The sequence below is a fragment of the Numenius arquata genome, chromosome 10, assembly GCF_964106895.1.
Source record: "Numenius arquata chromosome 10, bNumArq3.hap1.1, whole genome shotgun sequence".
NCBI classification, from domain to species: domain Eukaryota; kingdom Metazoa; phylum Chordata; class Aves; order Charadriiformes; family Scolopacidae; genus Numenius; species Numenius arquata.
Genome location: NC_133585.1, coordinates 44,244,826 through 44,263,853, shown reverse-complemented (window position 1 = coordinate 44,263,853; position 19,028 = coordinate 44,244,826). Strand labels below are relative to the sequence as shown.

The window sequence follows — 19,028 nt, the reverse complement described above, 5'->3', positions numbered from 1 at the left end:
CTCCCTTTTTTTTTATGTGTTTTTTTGTTTTGTTTTTTTTTTTTAACAGCAGCAACAATAGATACATACAACTTCACCTGGTTTGAAAGCTATGTAAAATGAAATGTGAACAGTTCTATTCCACTGCTTAATTAATACCTCGGTGATAAATGTGGTAGTGTGCTTGCAGGTTTGGGGATCTTGAAAGCACTCGAGGGAGCAATCTACTTTTTTGAAGGGTTACGCATTACTTGTAGGAGTATGTGAGTGAGTGATGATGTTGATTGTACCTTGAACTGTTTTTTTTTTTTTTTTTTTATGACTTTTTCTCCAATTATGCATATGCTAAGATTTGAGTCTTTGGTCTTCCCGGACAGGTGTACAGGGTGAGCCCACAAGTACTGTTATAAAGGCTTAGCTCTCCTGCAGTCCTTTCCGTGACTAGAGGATGACTACTGTTCTGGTCTCCTGCTGCGCAGAACAGAAGCTAATATGGCTGTTAGACTCTGCTTTCCAACCTGACATATAATATAGCCCTCTCCTTAGAATTGTTAGTTTTGCTTATAAACAACTAATTTAGAATTTTCTCATGCCTTATTGTGAATCTGATTTTTTTTTTTTTTTTCTGCACATATACTGTCTAATCAGTGCTAATTTACCAGAGATAACAGAATCTCAGCTTCCCTGTGAGTTTGTGGTGCACAAAGAATGTAGGACAATAGCCTGACTGTAGCATGTAATCTGTAAGTATTGTTTCTTAACATAAAGACTACACATTTTATCTCCATAGCTGAATGATAGGCTTTGATTCTTAACCCAGTTGGTGTTTAAAAAAGTCTTTACTACGTTGCCACTATTGTACTAGAAATTCTGTTGTTAGCAATACAATTGCCAGAGCTCAAGAAAAGGTTTTATTTTTAAACTTGGAACTTTTTTTCAAACAGACTTTGCCTAATCTGGTAAATTTCCTAGTCTCCCAAAATGAAAAAATATTTCACTTAGTCCAGGGAGGAAGTGCATATAAATTGGGAAAGAAGATGCTAAACCCTATAGTTCTTTCTGGTGTGTATCTCACCATTTGCAACCTGCTTTGGATCTTCTACTAATTGGAGGAGGAGATGTCTCTCTTATGCCTGTTAGCCCTGTCCTTTTGCCTGCCTTGAAGTGGCATAGAGAGCTGGCTGCACTGGCTTTTCATAGTTGAGGTCCCATCTGTATAGGTACCCTGAAACCAAGAAAAATACAGAGCAATTAAGGCTGTTACAGAAAACAAACAAAGTTATATTATACTTTTAAATGAAGGTTTCATTTTATGGGCTATTGGTTCTGCATTATTCACTGGATGGTTATATGCATTTGATGTGTTTTTTAATTTATTTTTGTTCTCCGGTAACATGGTGGGATTGTCCTAGAGGGATTCTAGGAGGCAGCAAGTCGGGCTATGAAACTGTATTTCCTACAGAACATGGGGATTTTACTATCTGATAGTGCTAGAAATTAAGCATATTAATAGTAAAATGTGGTAAAATAAAGGTAAATTGCACATGATTGGAAGCCCTTTTTTGACATGTATGTGTTTGACCAATTTCTGACCACAGAATTAAAGTGGTTTTTCTATAAAGAATCAGTTCATGTATTACTCATGCTAATTAGAATTCATGTTGGTGGGTTGTTTTTTTTCTTTTCAATCAAAAACACTTTTCCAGTTGTCTTGGATCAAAGGCAACTCCTATCATTATGATCAAATGATTTGGGATGTGTTAATTCATATTATATATTCCTTCACCACAACCAGTTCCTCTTTACTGTGGCAAATGTGGACTATATGCTTTTCTAAGTTGTTCTCTTGTGCAATTATTTCTACTTTTTTGGAGCCACATGGTGGGTACAACTGATCAATGTATTGTTTACAGTAAGCATTAAATGAATTTTGAAGGCTAGCCAAGTAATCTGAACTGTGTTAATTCCAACAAAAAAAAATAAATCCTTGTTTCAGGCTAATTTCCTGGTCTGGGAATGGCAGGTGTGAGTGGACAGCCGTTGTAGTGCTTGCAGATGCAGTGTGTGCTCCTCTATTACTTGATTTTGTGTTAGCCGTGGTGTAATTCAACTTCTTTTTACCTTCCTCCCCCTTCCCGCCCCATTTCAACTCTTTCTTCTTGTTGCCTGTAACTTTCTGATAAAAACTTAATGTATTTCCATAAGGAGGAGTGCAGTTCTGCAGTAGACATCCCATGAGTCCAAGGGACTTGGACAACCTCACACATCCCTGCTGTCAGCCATAGCGAGATAGTGCTGGAGTGTGTCTAAGGCAAAACAGGTGACTTTGTGGTCTCCTGTGATACTGTGGTCTTGGGAGCAAGTTAAAATGCTCTCAGGTTAGAATGAATGAACCTCTCCCTGCATGTTCTGAACTCTTTCTTTAGTAAAAGCAGAAGTGTTGTTGCAAGTCAGTGTGTGATGGAAATGAATGATTTATAGTTTGTTATTGGAATCCTGTGTCTATTTTTGTGCTTCTGCACTATTTCCTTTTCACTGTATTCCTATGAAGTTTATTTTTAAAGACCTACCCAATTTTGGAGATGAAGAATGCTATTGAAAAATAGTCTTCAAAAAATAGGCTTCTAAACACTGTTAGCGTGAGCTTCAACCTCAGCTGTTTGTTAAAAGAGTGTGAAACTTGAAAAAAAACAGGTCAGGCTCAAACAAACCTTTTGAATGGAATAATTTCTTCAAACTCGGTCACAAGTAGATGGTAACTCTCAAACTCGCTTCCTCTTTTCTGAAGCCGGTTAAATGTCACATTGTCTTAAGCCCCGTAGCATCTAATGGAGGAGCTCAAGGGTCAAACTCTTCAGTGCCCTGTAGATACCCACTTCAGGAGGATACACGCTGGGATGATGTGTAACTGACGTCTACCTGACAAGTTTACAAGAAACATTGTCATGTGGACAACATTCATATGTGCTTTCATGTGATTAAGATGTGTTTTCTGTGATGGGGAGTACTTGCCTTTTAGTCATATGATGGATACTGCTCAAGTTGCATGATGGGGTGGGGGGAGAGCAGGGATCCTTTAGCAGTATTGGCTTAACAAACATCTGGAGCAATTAATCTGTGTACCCAACTCTGTGCCCTGTCTCATGACTTCCAGAGCAAGGATTGGGCCGGGTGAATTGTTCTGATGGGCCGGGTACAATCCAGAGGCCATAGGCTGGATACTTATATTTTTGTGTTGTTTCGGTTTTGTGTGTGTATGCATCTTTTGTCTAGACTGTAAGTGAAAGTGGAAATTTTAACCTTTGAGCCCAAACTTCTTTTTGAATATGTAGACATATTGTGTAATGAAGAGAGGTGCATAAAATTCTATGACCATTTCTAGAGTGGTACTGGAAGGTACTGGGAAATTCACTTGCTACTTAATTTCTTTGCTTCTGCCTTGGATTAGTAGAAAAATAGCTTCCCCTCTCCTTGTAAATAGGGAAGTGGAGTTAAATCAATTTTTCACATGTGGAGGGAGTTACCTGAAGAGCAGACACGTCTTAATGGCGGTACTTGGACCACAAGGTGATGGTCTGTCTACCAAAATCCTTATGTGAATGCATAAGCTACCTCCTCAGTGGGACTTGAATAGTCCTGCAGCTGGAACAGCATTTCAGTTATTAAATATAATCATCATTTTTTGCTGCTTCACTACTTCTACGCTGCCTAGGGTGTTATGGTTTGGGTTTTTTTAGGGCAGTGGCATTTAAAACTCAGATCCTGATGAAGGACTTCAGGCTCAAGAAATCCATGGAGTTCATGCAAATATAAGGACAGGACCATACAAAGGGAAGCTGCTGTGCCACGTGAATAATTTCTTTGACACGTGAACAATTTTCTGTCGCTCTAATTTCAGTAGTCAACATCTCTGATGTCGATGATTTACAGTTATAATATGCTGGCATCATGTTTAAGTAGGATGAGAGTGGATGCAGATCATAAACAACTGGCATATTTCATAGTGAACACTATTTGAAAGACAGGAGAGAATGACTACCTGGGGTTAGGTGACGGTGATTTAGTGGGAACTTTGAATGTTTGGATACTGAAGATAGAATAGATCAAAAATGGCTCTTACAATATTTTATTAGCTGTGATGCTCAGGTACAATGTTTTGTGGGTTGTTCTCTCTTCTTCCTCGCTCCCCCCCCTTTTTTTTTTTTTGATTGCGTCTTTGGTTTTGTTTGGTTTTATGTTGTTGTTTTTCTTTGTTTTTTGTGTTTTACTTTGTTTGCTTAGATAGTCCCACACAGCAACTCACACTACTCGCAATGTATAAAGCTAAATATATGCTCAAACAATATGATTGGGCATAAATGTAGGTGCACAATTTAAATTATTTTCTTAATATTTCACATTGTGTGTCTTCCTAAATAGCGCAGATTAAAGTGCTATGTTAAAAAAAATGGTCTCTTTCCAAGAACCTGATATTGCTCTACCTTTAACACGGTTGAGTTGTGGTATAAATTGACACTGGAAGTAGAAACATTTGTCTACTGCAAAGTGAGAAGAGTAATTAGTGGAAGTATGTGCTTTAGTATTAGGTTTGGGGCTAGATTCTGACCCAGCTTAACTGTGATATAAACTCCATTGAATTCCGGAATTCAGTTATAGTGAAGGTATAAAATGGCTGGGTGATGATAAAATGAACAAAAGTATTGGAATTCAAAGTTGGGGAATGAGATTTTTATGTATCGATAGTGGAAATGTTTTTTTGTTTGGGTTTTGGGTTTTTTTTGTGTTTGTTAGTTTGTGTTGGTTTTGGTTTGCCTTTTTTTTTTTGGTTGGTTTGTTTGTTTTTAAAATATGCACAAACAAAGCAGGAGCTTAATTTCAACACCTGATTTATAACTAAAAAACCAATCGTGCTGGAGTGCCATCTACTCCAACCCTATTAGGAGATGTGATAATTGCTTACTCTTCAATTTTTTGTTACTATTATAAAGACCTACCACAATAGTAGGCAAGGGTGTATGAGGGATATGCTGCCTGTTATTTATCTGATGCTCAAATACCTGACAGTGTTTACTGTATTTACTGGAAGACTGAATCTAAATGGTATTAGGATAAGGCTTTTATTTTGGAAACCAAAGCATAGCTCAGTAATGTCAATCTTTCAAGTGGTTAATCTAGAAAATTCTAAGCCCCATTGTTTTTAATTCTAAAGATATGCTTAAATGCCTTTCTCTGTCATTGTGCTGATCTGCTGGGAAAAAACCGCACCATGCTCGAAAAAACCATATTCCTTGTGGTTTCATCATTTGAATAAACAATACATGTTCCTGTTTAATAATAGAAGTTATTATCATCAGTTGCAGGCATTAAGATAGATCTTATATTGATCTAATTGCAATTTTCTTCAATTTTTTTTCTTTTTTTGTAGAGGCAAACGTTAAGTTCTTAACAAAATATGTGGTAGTATTTCAGAAACATCAAGTCAGAACAAACCTTACCTGACAGGGGTAAGATATTCAGATTGTTTGGCATCCCTTATAATGCGAATTGTCAGGGAGTTTATAGTTTTCCCTATCATGATTAGTATGCAACGATGCCTTTGAACACAAGGCCCTTCATATTTTCTGCCTAAACCTTTTCCTGTATTTATATTTAAATTTCAGTTTTATTTCCCCTCCACAAAGAGTGTTCAAGACTGGTGAGCCCAATGACACCAAATTGCAATTAAGTTTCACAGCTGTGTGTGAGATTTCTAGCTGACTTCATTTTTACACTGGGAAAATTGGAGTCAGAAGAGATAAACGTTGAGAGGCTTGGGAAAATCTACGAGGCGATGAGTGTTCAAGGCATTTTCAGCAAACTACTGAAGCAAATTTAACTAAAGCTTTAAGGTCACCAAAAATTGAAAGATACAGAAAATAAGGAAGGGCTTTGGTCCCTAATCAGCTGTTCTTCCTTTCAGAGATGTTACACAGACCACCTCCACAGTTGGTTAGCACATGACCTATCCTAATAGATTTATTCCCGCCCCCCCATGTTTTCAGTTCTTTCATTTTTGTCATGATATAAATAAAATCTTTAAGAATTGTGCACACCAGTGCTTAGGAACCATATACATTCATACATACACATACATAAGTATATTTGTGCATGTATATGGTTTTTAAGCACCATACAGGTGCATGGGTTTATTTGGCATGAATTTGGCATCCATTTTTTGAAAAAACTTTCTTCTAATTTATGTCTCTTCAATAACCTTGAATTCCCTTTTCTTCCATGTTGTGCACTTCTAGGCCTGTCTAAGGGTGGGACGTAAGATGGAGTGCTCTTCTTGCCTCTCTTCCCCTCCCATCACACGATTCAGATTGCAGAATGAGCAGCATGGATGGTGGACTGGCTCTTACAGCTTATCTCCCCTCACTTTTTCCTCTCCAGATAGTCTGCATTGCTCTTTACACTGCTGAAGCTACGGACTAGAATTAATTGTATTTTGTGGCAGGTGGAGCTTTTACTTGGTCGTATTCCAGGGCTCTGTAAGGCAAAACAAAATCTCTAGTACTATTCCAGCAAAATTTTGATTGACTGGCTCTACAACATAATAGTAAACCATGGTAGATTTCCTCCAAGTTGTGCATTTGCTAACAGCACGGCAATATGGTGACTCAGTGGGATTTGGGACAAGCAGCATTATTTACACTGATGACAACATGCTACTTCCCTGGTAAATGTCAAATGGTGTGAATTTGGCAGGCTATATAGTGTCCTCCCAGAAGAACAGACTGTTTTCTCAGGAAGGAATGGTAAGGATAAAAAACACTATGGTAGAGTTGAATGGGAAAATATTACTAAATTACCACACAAACAATTTTCATGTTGCAGCTAAACAGTAAGTAATGCCAGACTTTCGGTTGCTTTAAGCCTTCCAATTTTTACACAAGTTTTTGTTTGAATTAATTGACATCTACCGATTTGGGAAACCTATGCTTTCATATAGCACATCACTGACCTTCCCATATATTAATTTACCTGTGTGTCACTGAAGGTTTAGTAGTGCTGTCATGGAAGGCTGTAATCTTAGTCTTGCAAAAATTAAGAGCAAGGCATAAAGATATTTATTTACTGTTCACTTTTCATTTCATTATAGTCACACCTCTTTCTAATATGCTTGATTATTCTAATAAACAATTAAAATTCTTCTGTGCAGTTTTAAAACTGCTTTGATTGTAGTATTCTTTTCAGGTTGGTGGTTTGGGTATTTTTTTGGTTGGTTGGTTTTTGTGGTTGGTTTTTTTTTTTTTTTTTTTTAATTTAGAGAGATTAAGTATCCAAAATGGTGATTAGGCACCTAAAAAGCTTAATTACTAAATTTCCCAGGGTAGATACGTACATAACTGACTTACTGCTTCCTAAGTGTTTGCTGTGCATCTTAGGTGGAAAAATACCTACTCCCTTTCATCTGAACAGGCAGCATGCCTCTTAGATACAGCCTCCCAAAACCCCACGTGGGAATCTGAGCAGGCTGGAGTCCTGCCCCTTCTCTCTTGGAGAACTGTATTAGTAACCAGGCTGTTAGGTAGTCCGCAGGATGTGAAGTTCCAGTTGAAGCTGCTCTTGTTCTATTAAATAATTTATATGGGGCCAGGGAGAAGGAGAGGAATTGATTCTGGAGTCAGCTCGTCTTTGTATGCACTGCAACGGGAGGGTGAGATTGAAGTGTGTGGAATGCGACATCTATAACAGGGAATGAGGACCACTCGTCCTAGAATTCCCCCTGGTGGGGAAGTGCTTGAGATGTGGGAAGCCTGTGTTTGATATCCCTGCGACAGGGTGGATTTGAGAAGTTGTCTCCTATCACCAAACCTAGGTTCCCATCCTGGTCTCTGGGTTACTGCAGAGGAGGACAGAGTGTTTTTCTGTGTGTCTTTTCAGTGTAACTTTGCTATTTAGCTTCAGGAAAGACTCAGAGCACTGGGTAGAGTTGGATGGCTGCTTCTGCAAAGGCATATTATTTAGGCTCTGATCCTCCCCAGGGCATGTCTTTCCGGCTTTGACAGCTGCTTGCTGGATGTCGAAGCGTTAGCTCTCTCCTCCTAGGACTGGTACCAGTTGGTGGTGTTGGGACTTGTAAATTCTGCTGTGAATTTATCCCTGAGAAAGCAGAAGCTACTGCTTTAAATATTGTACTGTCTCTGTCCCAGAGAGAGATACCACTTTAGTGAAACCTTGTGTGAAAGGTCTGCTAAGGATCTAGAAAATGCGTTGGCCTGCGGCAATGAACTCACCCTTTCAGTAAGCAAATGGTGCAAAAGCAGGCCTAGGACCTTGCACAATGTTGCTGTGAAGGTCTGCTGTAGGATGAGGCTGAAGGAGGTCTTCTGAAGTGTCAATATATCCAGCCCCAGGACTGCTGAGCTGTTTTCAAGGAGTGTTGAGGTAGGTTAGAAGAATAGCTCTGAGTAATATTGCAAATGCGTGACCCTGGTTTTAATGTGTAGAACTCCTGGTTCTCTGTTAGCTCAGCCCATAGGAACTGCTTACTTTGGATTTGAATCCCAACAGAATGTATCCCTCATACAAACTATGAAGCAATTTAAAAATGCAGAGACTGAGTTGAAGCTGCTCTGTAGAGCACTAACAGCCTGTAGGAAGATGCTCTTGAGTTGTATGAAGGAGCTAATTCCGTACAGTGCTGTACCAACACAAGAATTTCTTGCAGCTTGCAGTGTTTCTTGGTACTTAACGTTCTTAAACACAGTCCTAAGGATAAAGTTGCCTGATGCCATGATAACCACTTTTATCATTGCTGCGTTCTTCCCAGGACTTGGCATGTGACTTCTAAATAATGTTCTTATTTGTATTACAGATTCTAGGTTGACCGTATCATAGGGAATACGCACCGTGGTTGTTACCAGCGCTCTTTGTTCTGTAACAAGATGACTAAGTTTGTCAGTTCAGTATTGTGTATTGCTGTGCTCACGATCCCCTTCCCATGAATCTCAGCTCAGCTGCTTCACGCTACTTCAGTTCATGCTAAATTTGCAATCTTGACTTCATTGAAGTGCAAAATTGGCTTGCTTGTCAAAAACTGGTAATACATACAAAACAATCCAGTACTTTATTTTTTTGGCTTAAGTCAAGGCTTATGTAGGCTCAGAGAAAGTTTCAGAATTTCCACATTATGTGAGCAGCTGTTTATAGTGTGCAAACCTTGTTAAATATTGAAGAGCTTAGATTGACTCATATTTGTGCATCTTTTTAGTGTGGTAGTAAACAGCAGTATCCATCAAAGTTGAGTTTATACGGAAAAGTAAATGATGTGCAAACTGATTTTTTTTGTGTTAGGTTTGTTGTTTGTTTTTTTTTTTGTTTGTCTTGTTTTATACATTTCATCACAGAAACAGACCACCAAACTTCCTCCACAAATCTGCTACAGTATTTAACAATAAATTGTATAGATTTGTCCTGAAGTGTGCTAACAGCATCGTTCATTGTATTATTCATGGTCAATTGCATGTGAATCCACTTGTCAAGGGAAGGATATAGCATTAATCACCACATTTGACACATGCCTGCAAGGAGGTTGGTTTAGTTATCCTATCTTCATGCTGAATAAAATGGACTTTCTCCTCTGGGACTAGCAAAAGGGCATCTTAAATTAGGACTTTTTACATAGGAAGAGTTTGTACTGAATGTATCTTTCCCCACTTGAGTTCTTTTAAAGATAAAACCCATGCAAAATAATGTGTGATGATTAAAATTACAGCAAGATCTCTATGCTTTTTAGTACGGTAAATATTTCAAAAGCTTTTTCCATACTGCATGCTGTTTTATTGATCATGATAAAATAGTTTCCACCTTGCTCTCAAAGCTGGGTGAGGGTGAGGTGACATTTACATAAGCAGCAAGTTGAGTGTTTATAGAGAGGCAATCTTTATTAAATGTATTAAGGCTGGCATTGCATGCTGCAATATACTGCTTTTTATGGTAGTTTCCAGGGTCCCATTTTGCATTCCTGAGCTAGTCCATTTTAAATGTCTCCCAAAAAATATCACTGAAACATCTCCACAAAATCAGATCCTTTCTCAGTCTAGAGTGAGAATGTAAAAAAAGTGGACTCAGTATTTCCTGTGGAGCCCCATCTGGAGTAGCACAGCATCTTCTGTTCGCTCAGGATAATTGAGTGGTTTCCTGACTTGCCCTCAGAAAGGAGGTTATACTTGGATAATACTTTCATTTCTTGGGTTGCATTCAATTTGGTTTTCATTTGATTTTTGTATTTTATTTCTTATTTTCATGCCTCCAGACTAAGAGCTATCAATAGGCAGCAGGTTTGTGTTTCTTGCTGTTATTTTTAAAAAGGCAAAGTAAAATAATTTTGCAAGACAGCAAGTGCTTTACATATGTATATATATTATTTTTTTTGGTCAGATTGTGATTATCACAATATCCTTTCACTAGGGATATGCACCATAGCTGAAATGTCTGTGGAATGTTTTGCTTAGTACAAACTGAATGTTGCATTTTGCTGTGTTTTGCAATGTAGTGGTTAACCTGACTTCTGCTGATGTCAACAGAATTTGGTTTTTTAAGGCTTGGCCATGGAAATGGCCTTTAAAAATATTTTTATTAGTGACCTTGGCACTAATCTTCAGGTTATGTAGAGTTGTGAGACAGCATCAGTACAGAGGAGGAATAGACTAATGTAGGAAGAAATTAATTATCTTTGTAACATTGAATAGAGGAATATAAGGAATTATATAACCAGATGATCCCTATATGATGATATATAACCAATAATAAGAATTTTTGCAAGAAACTTTTCAACTGGAGAAACCAAAAAGGAGATGCACCTGACTGCTTTGAAGGAGGTGAATGAGCTACTGCCATGATAAAGTCTTGAGTAATGCAAGTGCAAGAAAATGATATTTGAGGGGTGGTGGTGGGCAATGTGCTGGCAAGACTACCCTGCAATGAGTGTGTGTTCTGCTTAGCTTTGACAGGACATGGAGCTGGATGCTCACCACTCAGCGTGATACAGCTGTCCTGTTAAAAAAGGGAGCACTGAGGCAGGCTGCCTGCCTCTCGTTTCGCTGGGGCATGCTGATTCTGCAAAACCTGCTGGGGACAGGAGTTGGAGCATGTTCCCCCTCAGGCTTCTGAGGTGGATAAGGTATTGGAGCTAAGCAGTGACCCAAGAGATTTTTCTATCTCCAATATTTAAGTTGCTCCCAGCACTGTTAGAGTGAGTATTGGTGGTTAACCGGCTGCTCCAGCAGTGGCCAAAGACCCTGCCTTTCCCTGTGTAATGTACCATCGCTCTCCATGGAATGTGTTTGTTTCAGTAGGTTTCAAGGACAAGGTTCAACTCAAGAACACAAATACTATTACAGTGACATTATGCAAGAACAACCATTTTCCAGTGATACATTGTCTGTGGAGCTTGTTAGAAATACCATTCCTAACTTCCCTGCTCTGAGCACTTGGAAAGTGGTTTCCAGAGAATTAACAAAAAATGTACCTGTATTCTGGGGGCTTGTTATGCAGTGCTATGTTGTGATGTCATAGGATGTTACCTATTTGGCCTTTTTGTGTACATTGTAATACTTAGGGAGAAACGTGGTTTCTTCCTAAACTTAAGGTTCCTGAAGTATTGGAAGTTTTGTGTATCAGGGGCAAGCAAGAGAATGCCCAGTATTAAACAGTTACACGTTTTGACCATTTGAAATAGTGTAATAGATAATTTTCATAGAATCATAGAATTGTCTAGGTTAGAAGGGACCTTTAAGATCATTGATTCCAACCATCAACCTAACGCTGACAAAAAACATCACTAAACCATATTGCGAAGCACCATGTCTACCCGTCTTTTAAATACCTTCAGGGATGGTAACTCAACCACTTCCCTGGGCAGCCTGTTTCAATACTTGATAACCCTTTCAGTGTAAAATTCTTTCCTAATATCTAATTTTTTTTTTTTCCTAATATCTAATCTAAACCTGGTGCAACTTGAGAACTTTATTCTAGAATAATCACTGTAATGGGACATGAGTAGTGGATTAAATAGCAACCGGTCTTACTTGGTCACTTAGATGACAGCCGAAGTGGGGAGAAGAGGAGATATTGTGCAAATATATCAATGGAAACAAGTTCCCCAAAAAGAAATGGAGATGACCGGAATGTGAGAAGGAACCTGGCTGTTAACTGTCTGTTTCACCAATGTCTGTGGTTGATGATCTGCAGAAGCAAAGGACAGTGAGGTGGCCATTGAAAACAGGTGACAGTAGAAGTGAGCAGGAGAGTTAAATGAAGCCTCTGTCAATTGCACTTAATTCTCTGTTCTGCTCTTGGGACCATTCTGTTATGGTTGCGCTTGGAGTGGTTGAAGCTGTGGTACTTCTGTTCTCCAGCAGCAGCACCTCTAAGCTACTGGTCTAATGTATGGAGAGAGCAGGAGGAAAGGGAGACATGTCTTAGTTCCACTGCAGATCTACTTTGCAGCCCCTGTCCCAGCCTGTGGGCTTTTGCTCCCCAGGCACTGCTTGAGAGCTTTACAATGGGAGAATCTAACTTGAGCAAAGCCAGGTTGTCCAAGGATCTGCATGTAGAAGGTAAAACTCGCCTCCTTGCAATGACTCATAATGCCAGCTTCTCCATAGCACAGAGCTATTGTTTTGGACAGTGAACATCGATGACTTGCATCTGCTGAGGTTTGCAAGCCTTCAGGTGACATGGGGTACTCCATCAGGTATTACCAAGTCTCTAGTAAATGCACTTCTGTCCTGATTGCATTTTATAGTTTCAATTTAGCAGTCTTGAAAGCTGGTTTACTATTCCTGGGTCATTCCAAATTGCACACCTGTCTGTACTTCTCCACTTCCCAAAGAGTGACTCAGGCTTCTCTTTCAAACAGGAAAATTAGTGTTTCTTTCAGGAAATACCAGTTTCCTCTGGTGTTTATTCCAGCCCTTTGTATCTTTGGATTGCAGATGCAGAAGAATAACTAAAAAGGATTGACATGTTTCTATGCAGGAAGGAACACTGTAAAACCTAAGAGGGATTCTTTGATATATCAACCATGAGCTGGCAAATACATCAACCATGAGCTGGCATATATCTTGACAGCTTCAGATAAATTCAGGCCAGCAGTATTGCCAGTGGCTGATTTGTACTGCAATTAACAGGATTTGGGACCAACATTCTGGCCATGATGGGAGTGCTGGAGATGTCAAGCAATTTGATTTTTTTTTTTTACAAATTATTTTCTTCAGATTTTTTGTCAGCTCCCATTTCTCAGTTTCCTTGAGCAAAACAGCTAAGAACAACTGATGCAGCAGGCAGACATGGTTGTCACTCTTCTCACTACTCAAGGTACTAGTCCCTTGAATAACACCTGAGATGTTTTCTGTTACTACTCTGGCACTTAGCTGGAGAGAATTGCTGTTGGATGAAGGAGGGAAGAGAGATCACTGCCCACTTTCTCACCCTTTTCCTTGTGCTGTCAGCTTTGGCAGGGTTCTCTGGTAGTGTTGAAGGGAAGGGGAGCCAAAGGCATAGTAGGTGTCATGCAGGGCAATGCTTGGGAAAGGTATCATCAGAGAGGTGCAAAGTGTGATTTTTGATACATAATAAATGATTGTTTGGTCCTGCTGGTATTTAGACCTGTGTTGCAGCTTTTGAGTATATGCATTATCTGCCATTAAATCTTTGTCTTTTGGAAAGCAGTGAGCCTTTGCACAAAATATATTCACATCTCATATCTAAAATATAATATGTTTTGTATTATATTTTAGCTGCAGGGCTGAAAGTTCAAAAGCCTGTTCTTCAGGTACCCTTCCAGAAGGAGGTTCAGGAGATTTATGCGTCCTCTTAAATGCAGAGAAGAAACACAGAGCTTGAGTCCCACTCTCAGAAGTCAGTAAAATATTAAACTCTGCTGGATTTCTCATCTGTACTCCTTATCTGTATTTCAGTTTCTCAGCCAGCCTAATAAGTACTGTTTGGCTTAAGTATATCTTTCAGAAAGACATCCAGACTTGCCTGAAGATATCAAGTGATGGAGAATTCACCACTTTTCTCAGTTAATTAATGGAAAGGAGTAGTTGATGAAAGACTGATTTATTCACTGGTTCAATTGCAGCTGGAGAATTAGCCTCTGGTTGATGTGAAAAAGCACTGCCTTTATTTCTGAAAGAGCAGCAATGTGGTAACTTGGTTTGGTAAATACCTGCATTTTACTAGCATCTGCTTTAGAAGACAGACTAGAGTTCCTAATATATGGTAGTTACTTTCCTGGAGATATAAAGCGGAAGTAAAACATCATGGCTGGTCAGTTGAGTCTACAATGTTTTTGTATCATCAGAGAAATAGATAAACATCAGAGAATTTTGTTTGGAGCACGGGCCTGAAAAAATATCCCTGACTCTAACCCAAGAATCCTTAGCCTCATAGTATTAAGTTTACACAGGTGTACCACATTACATGGAGTGTGATGCATCAGATATGTTCACCCTGGTATTCCAGCCACAGGTAAAAGGAACTCTTGGTTATCACTTTATATGCTATTGAATCTATTCTCACACAAGCATGTGGTATCTTTGTGCTTCAGAATCAAGCTACTGGTTATATTTGTGAGTATTATTCTGATAGTGCTTGGTTATAAAGTTTCCATTACTTCTGTTTAAGCGTTTATTTTAACAATGACTAGGTTGTTTGTTTTTTTAACTTTGCAGAGTACAGATGCCAATTCAAATGTGAGGAAAAGAACGAATGCCACCGTACAGTCCGAAGCTGATGGTGGGAGCCGAATTGACACGAGGCATAGCTCCATCCAGCCTCCCTCTGTAGCTCAGGGGTCTTCTGACATTTCACCCCACTCCCTTTCTGCATCAAGTCCTAACCCTTTCACACGCATCAATGCATCAGAGACATTATCTTCTGCAAGAGGCACCCCTCCAGCTCCTCCTTCTACCCCCATTTTAACTGGATTTGTATCCCAGCATGCCACAGCTGGATCCCCTTCCATTCAGCGCTTGCTCGGATCTAGACTGGAGCAGATTCAGACCACCACACCTAATACATTAGGAGCATCTGCAAAGCCATCTGCTGTCACACCACCTGCTCCCCCCGCCTCCCACTCTGGCACGAGTAAGATAGACAAATATGCACGCATTTTATTTCCTGTTACCTTTGGAGCATTTAACATGGTCTACTGGGTGGTGTATCTATCCAAGGATACCATGGAAAAATCGGAAAGTCTAATGTAGTTTTGCTGCTATGTAGTAGTTCCTAAATTATACTCACATCTGAAGCAGAGTTTCTTCTTTTGAAACTATTTAAAAAGGTCAATAATTCTTATTTATAAAAGCTGTGTGCTACTTTCCCATTGTAAAGGCTGGAGTTTTTGGGGATAATTAGTTAACTCCTAGCAGAGTCGTGGGTAACAGATTTGTCTTCCTCCCTTCAGCTAGCAGTGAACCATCACTCTCTTCAGCCAGACTACTCTGGCTACTCAGAACTTGTCTTTGGGAGGAACACGGACCCCAAACAAATCAAAGGCAGAGGTGCACAGCTGTGCAGAGGGACACATCTTGACTGCTAGGAATACGCGTGTTGGTTATTATAAATCCCTGAGGCACCCAGCACTGCTGTCTGGACACAGCATTGCATTCTCTGAGTGCAAGGCCCATGTCCTGAATATTTTGACAGTGCTTGCTAGAAAAGGACTTTCCCTGCTAGATTAAAATTGGCAGAATGGGGGGGGGGGGGGGGAAATGAACTGTGGAAAAAAGAAAAGAGCGTCCAGCCTGGGAGAGTGCAACTCCAGAAAAGTTATGCAAAGGAGTTGTAGAGCTCCATATATTTTTACTAAGCATTATTTTGTGTTGCAACCTGGGAAATTCTCACTCCAAAATAAGAATGAGTGAACCTTGTAAAATCTGAAATCTGATGTAATTCTCAAAATTGGAGTTTTTTGTTTAGTAAGGTGATCTTAAGTTTGTGGTTCTTCTTTGACCTTGCTGACCAGCTTGAGTGGATTTATTCCTAAATTACATCCGTTGTGGTAGAGGAGGACCAGGCCCACAATGTTCAACTTTTTAATTGTTTTAATCGAATTCTTTGTTCTTTCCTTTGGATGCTTTGGGTTTGTGGGTTTTTTTGTTGTTTTTTTGTTTTTGTTCTTTCCCCTTCCCCTTCTCCCCTTGCCCCCCCTTATTTTTCAGTCACAGTCTTCTGATTTCCTTTGAACACATATTCCTCTCCACCCCCTCCTTTTATATAATGTTTGAGTCAGGTTAAATTTTCAACACAGTTTTAAAAGTGGCTTCAAAGTTAAGCAAAACAAATTTTCCTGTGCTTTGATGAGTGTGGCCATGGCACATCTTTGAGTGAATGAGAAACACCCTTTTGTGAAGGAAAGCTGTGACATAAATAAGAAAAGAAAGTTTCTAGGTGGAGCCTGGGGGGAACACAATGTTTATTTATGGTCTGTTTGTTTCTTTTGCACTATGGCATAGATACATGCTTTTCTTAGGGGTTCAATTTGCAATATGCAAGCAGGCAACTTTGTTAAAGAACTGAACAGTTTAATCCTGATAGAAATCTTGATCAAAAATGTTCTTTTCACCGGAATAGGTGGAAGATATGCTGCCATCTAAAAATGTTTGCACGGATCTATCTGGCTAGGTAAATGGTTGGCAGGTGACAAGTAAAATCAAAATGAAAAGTAAAAATCAAAAAAACAGATCACAAATTCTCAGCTGTGACCTGGTTGTACCTTTAAAGGGTCTGGAAGTAGTTGAATTTCCTTTCAGTGGAACAATCTTTAGCTTCCGTTGGTTGGAACAGCAGATTGGTAGCCCACGGTCAAAGTTCTATGGTGGGGGGCAGATCAGGTGAGTGGTCTGTGCCCAAGTAATGATCAAGTGACTGATGGAGACCACAGGCAGCTGGGGTAACTGAGGACATGTATGAGACTGCCCTAGACTGTGTTAGGAGAAGAATCAGAGTAAAAAGACCTCAGAATGGTGAAATTATGACTGTATCTCTGTGCCTCTTTCGGTCTCTCCAAGCCTTCTAGCCAGTTCATGGCTGAGAATCTGACCTTTAACTTAGGGGACATAAGAGACTGCAAGAGATGTGCACTACGTTGTGTAGCCTGGATCCCAGGCTGCTATTTCATGTATTGCATTGGACTGTCGATGATAGAATCCACAGGATGTGGGAATGTCTTAAATGACTTTATTATGATGTAGTGTTATAAACAGTTACCTTAGTCTTTTTTTATTTAAGTGATGCTCTCACAAGGCTGGGTATGGTCCTTTCCATTTTGCCTTTTACATCTGAAAGAAGCCTGAGATTACAGCACTCCTTAGAAAACCCTTACATGTACCATAGCACAGAACTGGAAATGGAGGCCCCACGCAAGATGTCTAACTGCAGTAGTTTGCATCTTTGGATGTATCTCTAGTTGCTGTAGCTCTTTCTTCCCTAATTTGGTCACATTATTGCAGATTGTCAGAATAGAAGATAGTCTACAAGAGATTGTTTGTTTATTTTGTTAAGCCAGAAGAGACAAAGCTAATCCTCTGGCAATTATTGATCATAATTGCACAAATGATAAAATATTTCTGGTATGAAGAACAATGGCCTTCTGTGTGTTGAGAACCTAGTCTTTGTGCCAGAAGTTACTGAAATGATTCTTTGCTTTCCCCTATGATGAAAACCAAAGATGTTTTCTCTCAGGCAGAGCTTGAAACGATTCACTAGAAACAGCTGTCTCTTCCTTCCACCCATCCCCATATACTGATTGTATAATCAGCTTTTTCTGTGCACTGTTCAGTAGGATCAACACTGGTTCAGGCTATTTGACCAAGATTGATCTAAATGTGCTACATTAATTCATCTGTAGTTCGTATTTCATTTTAAAGACTTACAAGGAGTAAAAAGGATTGCAAAAATTAATAGATTCCAAATATTTATTTCTATACTTTCATTTTGGAAGAAATTTTTAATGATACCACAGAGAAAAAAAATCTATTTTTAATCTGTCAGTGTATTTCTGAAGTACCTTCCAACACTTGCATGCCTACGTTCAAAATGAGATATAAAAAAAATCTCATTATGAGTCTGGGACTAATTTATTGTACTGTGCTGCATTTTTGTGTTACAGCAATGAAGAAATTACCATAACTTGCTTTTCAAAGTACCTACGGACAATGAAAATAGGAATTTATTGTTAACAGTGGTTCTTCATTGTATTTAATCTCCTTGTAGAGTGATCAGAAACAGTAAAGAGCCTGCAGTGTACTCAGTAATACTGGCAGGTTCTGAATACTGTAATTCAGAAGCACAAACAAAAGCAGGAATATGCTAAATATAGTGGCCCAAATGTTCAATACTGCTAACTAAAATCCTAAGGGAGAATGTTGCAGGTGTCATTTCAGTGACCAAATGGCTTATTAGTGATGGCTTTGAGTGAGATGAACTCTACAGGGACTGTTTTTATTGTTTTTCTGTTGGCTTTGTTGAACAATCTTTTTTTTTTTTTTTTTTTTTTTTTTGACAGTACCATAGTGATTTAAAACTAAGCAAACACTTCAGATAGTCATCTCTATGAACAGGAAAGGAAACTGGATAGAAAGCCAAAAAACCTTATCAGGAAACAGAGACAGATCTCCACTGACTGCTGTTTCCTCGGAGACATTGTTACCAACAGCAAAACTCCCACAGATTGCAGTGATGCAGCCCCAAACAGTACCACAGTCACTTGAGAAAAAACAGTTAAAAACTCGGTTCAGAAAGGTTGTCTTCACGGGAACCGAAGTATATTTTATAGTCAGCTGTGAGCAAGGTTAAATTTCTATCAGCCCACTATTAACAGCTTTCACTGCAATTGCGAAAATAATGAAGCCAAGGAAGGAGGCAAACCTAGACCTCAGCTCCTCATGGTGACCTGAGCTCTTAGAGCTCACCAGCAGAACTGGAGTCTCTTTCTCCTCCTGTAAAATGGACTCGTCTCCGTCAAATGGATATCAGTGGAGCATTTCTTTTCC

At 39.2% G+C, this 19,028-nt stretch overlaps 1 protein-coding gene across 2 annotated transcripts in view; it reads left to right on the top strand.

Annotated features, from left to right (window-relative positions):
- The window catches only part of GABRA4 (gamma-aminobutyric acid type A receptor subunit alpha4), a 36,589-nt gene extending 21,350 nt beyond the window's left edge, over positions 1-15,239 (top strand). For both annotated transcript variants that reach the window (XM_074155234.1, XM_074155233.1), the window contains exon 9: positions 14,706-15,239. In XM_074155234.1, the coding sequence (XP_074011335.1) occupies positions 14,706-15,239 (534 nt within the window). The remainder of the gene's footprint in view (positions 1-14,705) is intronic.
- Positions 15,240-19,028: the final 3,789 nt, after the last annotated feature.